At 50.7% G+C, this 10,878-nt stretch overlaps 1 protein-coding gene across 2 annotated transcripts in view; it reads left to right on the forward strand.

Annotated features, from left to right (window-relative positions):
• The window catches only part of LOC142990083 (SH3 domain-binding protein 4), a 13,981-nt gene extending 4,768 nt beyond the window's left edge, over nucleotides 1-9,213 (forward strand). Inside the window, exons 2-5 of one of the 2 annotated variants that reach the window (XM_076139820.1) lie at nucleotides 367-560; nucleotides 1,422-3,781; nucleotides 7,469-7,657; nucleotides 7,850-9,213. In XM_076139820.1, the coding sequence (XP_075995935.1) occupies nucleotides 437-560; nucleotides 1,422-3,781; nucleotides 7,469-7,657; nucleotides 7,850-8,074 (2,898 nt within the window). In that variant the 5' untranslated portion in view covers nucleotides 367-436 and the 3' untranslated portion in view covers nucleotides 8,075-9,213. The remainder of the gene's footprint in view (nucleotides 1-366; nucleotides 561-1,421; nucleotides 3,782-7,468; nucleotides 7,658-7,849) is intronic. The other variant, XM_076139821.1, reaches the window with a different exon arrangement.
• Nucleotides 9,214-10,878: the final 1,665 nt, after the last annotated feature.

Raw genomic sequence — 10,878 nt, forward strand, 5'->3', positions numbered from 1 at the left:
GAGACAACCTACAGCAGATACACAATGTCCAAAAAACTCCAAAGTCATGGACAATAGCAGAAATCCGGACCTGAGCTCTTCTGTGTAACGGGCTTATAGGTTCCCTTTAGCTCCACGATCAGTCAACAGTGCTGACAAAATCTGGCCCGTGGCCGAAGGTACTAGCCGCCCCCTGATATACGACACGCAGACATCTGCATGTCAGGCAGCCAGAACACTCCAGTGAAAGAAGGAATCGTGCTGATGTGAGAGCATATTTCTTGCTCTCCCCCTGCTCTGCTTTCTGCTTGTTTTGGTGCAGATCCAAACTCTGCAGAGCGCCTGAGGCTCAGTCAGTGAGACAGTCTGCATGTTTGTGTGTTTCAGAGATCATGGGGGGTTGCTGACATCTGATTCTGCCACCAGCTGAAGGAACCGCAGGAGAGCCGCAGGGACGATGGCGGCTCATCGGATCAGAGCGACAACCAGTAACAACACTTCGCTCCCTCGTTGCAAGTCTGAGGGGACCCTCATAGACCTGGGCGAGGCAGTGTCAGAGGCCAGTCTCACTGATGTCAAAGGTCAGCTGCTAACATTGAGAAGAGCACATTTTTTACTTTGAGTGTCCAAACGCATGCAGGTTCTAAACTGCAAAAAGCTTCATTTGTCCTTAATGCCCACAACATGTTACAGCATGCTGATGAAGCACCTGCACAGGTTAGACACACTCAGGCCAGAACCTGTCAGGGTTTCTCCTCTTCTTTTCTTCTCTCTCCCCCTTATTTGTCCAGATTCTCCAAGATAAACCTGTCCTGTCTAGTCAAGGTTTGTTTTTTTTACACTGCAGTTTTTAAGGTGGTTGGTCCTTGGGTCCTTAAGGGTTTTTTTTTTTAAGGATCCTTCAAGAGGCTGTATGTGGGATTTGTACTGCAGGTCCTTATGAAGGTTGTGGTGCTTGAGGAGGTTCTGGGGTTGGTTGTGAGACTCTGTGGCCAATAGGAATGCTTAGATTCAATAGATGTTGTTTTCTATACTTCTAAATAGAAGGATAGAAAAGGATTTGGATTGGGGCTGAGTTAGGACCCGGATGGAAAGTCCTGTTCTTGGGTCTATCAGGAGGCTCTCTGGGTCCCAGACACGGTTGTTTATGGTCTTAGAAGCCATAAATATGGTCAAGAGATTCCATAAATCCTTGAGGAGGCAAAGCTGCTTCAGGAGAGGATTGGTGGATTTTTAAAGAATGACTGAGTTTTTTAATGTACTAGAGGATTTTTTAAAGGTTCAGTAGAACGTTCTAGGATCTATCAGGAGGTTCTATGTGCCCTGGAGGAGGTGTTGTAGGTCTTGTTGTATAGAAGTTCAAAGTTCATAGTGTAGCTGATAAATGACAGGTAGACGTTGCAGTAAATTATTATTGATGTCATGTTTCTTTTTTCTTGCAGTGCCTTCTCCCAGTGCCTTACGCCTCGATGCCACCGCCTCCTTCGGCACTGCCAGGGAAGTTGTTGCCATTAAGGACTACTGTCCATCCAGCTTTACCACACTGAAGTTCTCCAAAGGGGATCATCTGTATGTTCTGGACTCATCAGGAGGAGAGTGGTGGTACGCCCACAACAACACAGAGATGGGTTACATTCCTGCAGCCTATGTCCAGCCCATCAACTATAGAGACTCCTCCTCCTTCAGCGACAGTGGGATGATTGACACTGTTGGAGATTGTAACGAAGAGGCGGCCAAAGAAATGGACCTGCTAGGGGAGTGGGCAGGAATGATTCTGAAGCCAACCACCTTCCCAAACGGAAATCCTTTTACAGCAACCCATACCTCTACAAACCCTTTCCTTGGTGGGGGTCCTCAGAGTTCACTCGACCAGAACAGCAACGAGAAATCAGTAGACCTCCTTCTGTTTGACTCCTTTGCTCCATCGCTGCCCGACTCCGCCGGCAGCACTGCCGACGTGAACGGTTACGGCAGTTTCGACTTGAACCCTGTCAGTCCCAGTGCAGGCGTGGGTCAGACGCTACGCAGGGACAATCCTTTTTTCAGAAGTAAGCGATCCTACAGTCTGTCCGAGCTGTCCATCCTTCAGGCTCAGTCAGATGCCCCTCAGGGTTCCATTGGTTTCTTTGGAGGCCTGAAAGCTCCAGCACCAGAGCAGTTCCAGAGCAGAGAGGATTTCAGGACAGCTTGGCTCTCTCACCGCAAACTGGCCAGGTCCTGCCACGACTTGGACTCGCTGGGTCAGAGCCCAGGCTGGGGCCAAACCCAGCCTGTAGAGACCAGCATCGTTTGTCGGCTGGACAGCTCTGGGGGGGCCGTGCAGCTTCCGGACACCAGCATCAGCATTCACATACCTGAGGGCCACGTGGCCCCTGGGGACAGCCAGCAGATCTCTATAAAAGCTCTGCTAGATCCACCACTGGAACTGAACAATGACAGATGCACCACCGTTGGCCCTGTGGTGGAGATCAAACTCAGCAACATGGAGACCAAAACCACCATAACTCTGGAGATGAAGGTGTCAGTGGTGGTGAAAATGGAGAGTAGGGAGACAACTGAAGTTGTGTGTGTGAGGAGTGACTGTAAAGAAGGCCCCTACACTCCTATTCCTCAGGCATACATGTACGGGGACGCAATCCAGGTGTGCCTGGATAACCTTGAACCGTGCATCTATGTTTGTGTTGTGGCTCAGTCGCAGTCCGTATCTGCAGATTCCACAGTTTGGGAGAATGTGGTGAAGAAGATCACCTTAGGTGTGTACGGTCCCAAACACATCCACCCCTCTTTCAAAACAGTGGTGGCCATCTTTGGCCATGACTGTGCTCCAAAGTCGTTACTGGTGAACGAGGTAGGAAAGCAGATGCAGTCCGCTCCTCCCGCGGTCCTCCATCTTTGGGGTAAACACCAGTTTGTCCTGTCCAGACCTCAGGACCTCCGAGTTGGCGTTTACTCCAATATGGCCAACTATGAGGTGAAGGCCAGCGAGCAGGCCAGAGTGGTCCGGGGCTTCCAGGTCAAACTGGGCAAAGTCAGCAGACTCGTCTACGTCATCACTTCACGTAACACTGAGGACGTTTCTGATTTCACGTTAAGGATGCAGGTCAAAGATGACCAAGATTGTATCCTGGCCCAGTTTTGTGTCCAGACACCAACAGCGCTCCCCAAAGCAGGTCCAAAGACGTCAGTGCAGAGGCGTTTCCTGAAGAAGAAGGAGGTGGGAAAGATCGTACTGTCTCCTCTCGCCATCACCACAAAGTATCCACTTTTCCAGGACAGGAGAATAAACAACTTGAAGTTTGGAAAACTGATCAAAACTGTTATCCGACAAACAAAAAATTTGTATTTGCTTGAGTATAAAAAAGGCGACTTTGTGGCCCTCTTGAGTGAGGAGAAGATCAAGCTGAAGGGCCAGCTGTGGACCAAAGAATGGTACATTGGATATTATCAGGGCAGGATGGGATTCGTCCATGCTAAGAACGTTCTAGTGGTTGGCAAAGTAAAGCCCATCTACTTCACTGGGCCTGAACTCACCACCCCGCTGTTACTGGAGCAGATACTGAAACCCTGCAAGTTCCTCACGTACATCTACGCCTCGGTGAGAACCATACTGATGGAGAATATCGGGAACTGGCGAGCTTTTGCAGACGCCTTAGGTTACGTCAACCTCCCCCTGACGCACTTCTGCCGTGCTGAGCTGGACAGCGAGCCTGAGAGAGTGGCGTCTGTGCTGGAGAAGCTGAAGGAAGACTGCAACAATGCAGACAGCAAGGAGCGCAAGTCCTTCCAGAAAGAACTGCTGACCGTAAGTGAAACCAGAAACTCAGCACACGCACACGCACAGCCATGATCTATGACCCTCAGTCTGCCCCAGGTGTGATCATGTGAACAACATTACATTTCATTACGATCATTTAGCAGACGCTTTTATCCAAAGCGACTTACATTACATTACCACCCATTACAGAGGGGGGAGCAATTGAGGATTCAGTGCCTTGCTCAGGGGCACCTTCAGCAGGGACTCGAACCGGCAACCCTCCGGTTCCCAAGCAGAAGCTCTACTAACTGAGCTACTGCCTAGGTGGTACTGACCTGTAAAAGCAGGAAGCCCCTGGACTGCAGACCTGAGCTGGGCCGTGTGTGTGTGTGTGTGTGTGTGTGTGTGTGTGTGTGTGTTAAAGTAGCTACTTTAACATCTGAGCAGTTCAGGTCGTATATTTACCACCAACTGCTTCAGGCTGCAGCTCAGCATCTTCACTCTGTGGGGAGGGAAGTGGAATAATGCTGCAAGGTCCAAACGCCACTGAGAGAGCAGCACACAGAGGAGCACACACACACACACACACACACACACAGTGTATGGGAGTCTCCATGAGGAACATCCTGTTCCACCTGTACTCTTGGCACCACTCTGTTAACATGAACAGCCTGAGAAGTTTCTAGAGTCTAAAAATCAGTTTATCTTTTATTTAATTCTGTCCTGCATCTGAAACGACCAGAACATGTGATCAGAACATGTGATCAGAACATGTGATCAGAACATGTGATCAGCATGAAAAAACAACTTCATTCTAGAAGGAAAGAGTTTGTGACATTTGGCTCTGGGTTACAGTGTGTGTGTGTGTGTGTGTGTGTGTGTGGAACACAAAGGGGGCTCTTTGTCAGACCCCGGCTCTTTGATCTGCTTCTTCTTTCCTTCTGCATGCTGAGCCTGGTGCTGGGTTGGTACGGTAACGCTGTGTTTACCTGAGCCTCTGTTCTTTCCCATGCTGCTTCACTTCTCTGCTCTATAAATGGCCTAAGTGCCGTTTACAGCCGCCTGATTACACGTTAGAGCTCAGCTGGACTCCAGAGAAACAATCCCAACACACACTAAAGGAGCCCTGTTAGCGTGTTAGCGTGTTAGCGTGGCTCCCTTTGGTTTTCATTTCACACAGCGAGCTGTTTGGGTGGGCGTCGACAATATGCAAATGAGCCAGAGCTCTGATTGGCTGCTATGGTTCTTACTGTCAGTATGAACCCTCTGTATGTTGTTGTGGATCTCTATGCTATAGTAGCTATCAGTATTATCAGCTACCATCGTATTACGTCGTGTGCACAGGCTGCATTTCTCCCTACGTGTGTGTGTGTGTGTGTGTGTGTCTATGTATGTGTGTGTGTGTGTGTGTGTGTGTGTGTGTGTGTGTGTGTGTGTGTGTGTGTGTGTCACAGGTCTGCAGATGTTTCCTGTCTCATTGTTTAGAAGCTAAACATAAGCTTCAGTTTTGGACCTGGAGGCGCCTCTGCTCCACAGCACCTCCTGCTCCTCGTGAGCCCAAACCTCTGTGGAGATGAATCCACAGCAGACATGAGAGTGAGGGCCACCTCCTCAGAAAGCCGTCAGACCTCCACCAAGGCTGCACAGTTGTATAAATATATGAGGTAGTTCCCTGGGAGTGAGAGCGTGACCCCTGACCCCTGAGGACGAGCGGCGTGATCATGTGTGATTTCTGTGCTGCGCTGTCTTTTCCTGTTTTGAGCCCAGATCTCCGGCTCTCTCGCGTCTCCTGAGACGCGATCAAGCAGCAGCGTGAGGAGAAGGGAGGCAGTAGTCGAGTGGGTAGAGCTTCCGCTTAAGAACCGGAGGGTTGCCGGTTCGAGTCCCTAGGTCCTAGTCCCGAGGTGCCCCACCGAACCCTCAAGTGCTCCCCCCTCTGCGAAGGGTGGTAATATAATGTAATGTAAGTCGCTTTGGATAAAAGCGTCTGCCAAATGATCGTAATGTAATGAGAAGGGAGGAAGTTCACACAAAGGGCAAAGGGTCAGAAACAGATGAGACCCAGACCTTCTGCTCCCTTAGACCAGAGCCTGAACCTGATCCTCTGATGTCTGATCTGTCCATCCAAATCAGAATGGGAGTAGAAGTGAGAGAACGGGGATATACTGTGTGTGTGTGTGTGTGTGTGTGTGTGTGTGTGTGTGTGTGTGTGTGTGTGTGTGTGTGTGTGTGTGTGTGTGTGTGTGTGTGTGTGTGTGTGTGTGTGTGTGTGTGTGTGTGTGTGTGTGTGTGTGTGTGTGTGTGTGCTGAATCTGCTGCCATCATGTCAGAGTTTATGTATGATGAAGCTGTGCAGTCTGTGGAAACGGGAGGAGGAAGGTGAAGATGAGACGGAAAATGAGGATGGATTGGAGAAATAATGAAGTGTAGATTGAAGTGGGGCATTGTTTGATAGAGAGAGTGAGGGGGAAGGGAGAGAAAGAGGGGGAAGGGGAGAGAGGGGAGTGAGGGAGGGGGAGAGAAAGAGAGAGGAATTGGGAGGGAGAGAGAGAGAGAGAGAGAGCACGAGAGAGAGCAGGTCGGCTCAAACACACTGCTTATGGCTGCAGAAGAAAGAAGGTGCGGTCTTCAGCTTCCTGTCCGGCCTGGTTTCAGTGAGGAATCCCTGGAGCTCTGTGATCCAGCAGACTGGATCAGGTTCTAGACTTAAACCAGAGCTGAGACAGGAAGTGATCCTCCTTATTTTGGCGGGGGTTTCCTGTTTTCCTGAGGAAACAGGTGCTGGTCAACACAAAGAGTCAGCATGAGGCCAAACAAAGGAGCCTCAGCAGCCAATCAGAGTGTCTCCTGCTGCACCAATCACCTTCCGTCTGTCCATCTGAAGCCTCAGAAAGAGGTGTAGTTGTTCTACAGTCGATGTTTTACTGTGGGGTTCCTGTAACATGTGGACCAGATCCAGATCCAGATCCAGGTCCAGATCCAGGCCAGGCCCCTCTGGTTGTGTGGTGAACTTAAAGCTCTTAAAGGGTTTGAGTTGCTGTGGAGTGGTGAGGAATGTGTGGAATGACAGGATATGAAGGAGGAAAGGGAGCAGGAATGTGCTTATCAAGCTTCAGCAGCCTGGGAGAGAAGCAGATAAGAGCTCAGAGATCAAATATCCACCATGCAGACCACATCCTGACAGGCAGCAGGAGGGTTCCATGACCTGTGGAGATCCTGAGGAGAAAGAAGAGCAAACATCCAGGCTGCTGGGATCTGAGCACTGAGCTTCAGTCTGACCTTCAGCAGAAACTAAAGTCAAACATGGATAAGAGTCTAACTTCAGCTCAGATGTGCTTACAAGAAGTTTCCTTTAGGGTTTAGTGTTTATGTCCATGTGACCTTTGACCTTTACTGGGAAGGTTCTGCTGGTTTCTAGCAGCCTGGACCAGAGGAGCGCAGACTCTGGTTACTGCTCTGCCCCTCTGAAGCTCTATTGTCTGGGGAGGAGGAGCTGGATGCTCTGCTGAAGGCTCTACAGAGCTCCTCCACCGTGATGCGTCCCTCTGGAATCTAGCTGGGGACAAAACCAGCTGGGGACGAGGTCTTCTCTTATTGGTTTACCAGCGCAAGATGCAATAAGCCACACCCACATGTGATGTCATAGCGGTTCAGCCACTTCAGCTCCCACTCTTCTCTGGTTCTGCCCAGGAATCATTAGAACACTAACCTGAGCCTCTGTCCTCGTTGTCTCAGGCTCTGCTGAAGATGGACTGTCAGGGTCTGGTGGCTCGGCTCGTCATGGACTTTGTCCTGCTGACTACGGCGGTGGAAGTGGCCGGCCGGTGGAGGGAACTCGCTGAGAGGCTCGCCAAAGTTTCTCGCCAGCAGATGGACGCTTACGAGGCTCCGCACCGCGACAGGAACGGAGTGGTGGACAGTGAGGTATGTGTGCTCAGTTAGACAGGAAGTAGGGTCCCAACTCCTGTCATCATGTCTCTGATGTGCCTGAAACATGAAGATGACACAGGAAGTGAAGCTGTGTATGCCAGCAGATCTCTGGCATGTGTAGTCTTTAGGCTCCGCCCCCAGGCGTGTAACTCATGCGTGGTTTGCTCTGTCCTGATTTGTCCACAGGCCATGTGGAAGCCGGCGTACGACTTTCTGGTCACGTGGGCGGCTCAGATCGGGGACAGCTACAGGGACGTGATCCAGGAGCTGCACATGGGCCTGGACAAGATGAAGAACCCCATCACCAAACGCTGGAAGCACCTGACGGGGACGCTCATCCTGGTCAACTGCCTGGACACCCTGCGGAGCTCCGCCTTCAGCCCCGCCTCTCAGGACGACTGTGCCATCTGATGTGGTCTCTGTCCCCCCTCTGCCTCGGGCTCCCGGCCTCATGAGGGACACGCTAACATCTCTGTATGTAGCTCGCAGTATTTACAGACTCTTTCATAGTTTGTGTCCTGATAGTTTGTATTTTTGTACTCACAGTGTTTTTAAATCACTTTGGTTAGAAACTGTGGATCGATGCCAACAGACACTTTTCAACAGAGACGTTTTTAAATATGGCGTCTGTCTTATCTTAGCCTGGTCACGCGTGTCAAAGCGCCACTATTTATTGATACATCACTCTCTGTCACTCTCTGTCGCTCTCTGTCACCTTCAGGTTCTCACTCTCTGTGGTTGTTTTCAGTTCTGATGTTTGTTTATTCTTCTTTAGTTGGTGGGGAGTCTAGGAGGTGCAGTGACCCACGTTGGCCACAGGGTGCATTAGTGTTCCTGTAAACACAGATGGATTTATATCTTTATATATGTTCTATAGATTTCAATGAAAAGGTTTGATCTTCTCTGTGAAACGATACAAAGTGATGATGTCGCTGGTCTGTGTGTGTCACTCATGTGCACGGTAGCGCTTCAGCCTGATGTGATGTAACTGAGTCTGAGTCTGATGATGACATGTTCTTTGGGGTGGTAGAGTCATGCGTGTTCCCCAGAGGATGACTGTTCTGTATGACGCACCTGAACGCACCTGAATGCACCTGAACGCACCTGAATGCACCTGAACGCAGCGACTGCACGTGTGTGAGAACACCAGAGGATGAAACTTAAACAGAAGAAAAGAGTGTGTGTCTGTGTGAAGCAGCATGCTAGCTTAATGCTACATGCTACACAGAGGCTAACAGTCTCTACTGTCCCTCTCGCATCAGTATTAGGTGGTTTCCATGGTGATGCAGACTTTGTGGACGCTTGAAGCCTAATTTGGTCATTAGCATGATGAGGCTAACACTGCTAACGCCTCCTTCATCTTTACTAACTTCAGTCACGTTTCCTCTCATTCACTCTTCTTCATCATTGTTAGCATTCATTAGCTTAGACTCAGCCTGTCGTCCTGTTATCATGCTAACATGTTATCATGTAAATAAAACATGTAAATATTTCTACACTACAAATGTTTGCCTGGAATAACAGAGAGAGAGAAGGGGGGAGAGAGAGAGAGAGAGAAGGAGGGGGGAGAGAGAGAGAGAGAGAGAGAGGGGAGAGAGAGAGAGAGAGAGAGGGGGGAGAGAGAGAGAGAGAGAAGGAGGGGGGAGAGAGAGAGAGAGGGGAGAGAGAGAGAGAGAGAGGGGGAGAGAGAGAGAGAGAGAGGGGAGAGAGAGAGAGAGAGAGAAAGGGGGAGAGAGAGAGAGAGAGAGAGAGAGGGGAGAGAGAGAGAGAGAGGGGAGAGAGGGGGGGAGAGAGGGGGAGGGGGGAGAGAAAGAGAGAGAGAGGGGGGGAGAGAGAGAGTGAGGGGGGAGAGAGAGAGAGAGAGAGGGGGGAGAGAGAGAGGGAGAGGGGGGAGAGAGAGGGAGGGGGGAGAGAGAGAGTCATTTGCTGTCCTCTTCTTCTTTTTGCTGTCATTCCTTGTTTCTCTCTCGCGGTTCTGAAGCCGTCAGGCGTTAATGAAGTTCTCAGATTAATGGAGGAGAATAAGGAGGTGAAGAGAGAGAGAGAGAGAATCACAGCAGCCTGACATGGATCCATCCAGCCTGCAGCTCCATGAGCTCCCAGGGGCCCCAGAGCACAACCTGTTCCTCCTCTGCACCTCCTCGCCTCGCTAGCCTGCTGTATCACACGCTGCTGTGAGCTCCGCCCCCTCGTGACGCTGCTGTGAGCTCCGCCCCCTCGTGACGCTGCTGTGAGCTCCGCCCCCTCGTGACGCTGCTGTGAGATGAGCTGAGGCCTCAGAGCGTCGGAGTGGAATGGGGGTCTGGCTTTGTCGTCACCCGCGGCGACGACCCTCAGCCTCAGCGCCTCCACACACCTCAGGAACGTCTCCCTCCCTTCACCTGGCCTCTCCGTGCACACTGAGTCAGTCTTTATGTTCACACAGACAAAGTTAGCTTAAGCCCCTCCCACAGAGAGGTGAGTGACAGAGATCTGGAAAAGCAGGGGGCAGTGGATGAAATGTAAACATGTTATATGGAACGCTGCCATGTGAAACTCGGCCCCCTTGGGGCTGTGCTGTTTTATGCAGCAAACGAGATGCGACTGGAAACGGACAAATGAAACACGAAGATCTGAATACAATAAACTAACACGTGTGGGTTAATGTGTGTGTGTGTGTGTGTGTGTGTGAGTGTATGTGTGTTCATGTGTGTGTGTGTGTGTGTGTGTGTGTGTGGACAGAACAGTGGTTGGTTTGTTTTCAGAGGGGCTTTTTGCTGAGGAAGGTGAGTGAGATCGAAACCTGGCATGAGTCTGTGGACACACACACACACACGCACAGATGCGTACACACACACCACTCTGGAGATGTTTTCAGTGGTGACATCATAGATCTTATCTGTAGCCCTCCTCCTCTTCCTCCAGCAGTTTGTTTGTTTGTTTGTTTGTTTGTTTGTTTGTTGTGATGTATTTATGTGCTGCTGGAGTCACAGAGAGCAGAGAGCCAATAAAACACTCTGCTCTGAGTAAACACTGCTGCCATGGCAACCAGCAGAGCCCAGCATGCTCCACACCAGAGCAGCAGGAGGGAGGGAGAGAGAGAGAGAGAGAGGGAGGGAGGGAGAGAGGGAGGGAGGGGGAAGAGAGAGAGAGAGAGGGAGAGAGAGGGAGAGAGGGAGGGGGAGTGAGAGACAGAAAGAGAGAGAGGGAGAGAGGGAGGGGGGGTGAGAGACAGA

This window comes from Genypterus blacodes, unplaced genomic scaffold (genome assembly GCF_046128005.1).
Source record: "Genypterus blacodes isolate CSIRO-AG114 ecotype Tasmania unplaced genomic scaffold, CSIRO-AGI_Gbla_v1 ptg000459l_1, whole genome shotgun sequence".
NCBI lineage: Eukaryota > Metazoa > Chordata > Actinopteri > Ophidiiformes > Ophidiidae > Genypterus > Genypterus blacodes.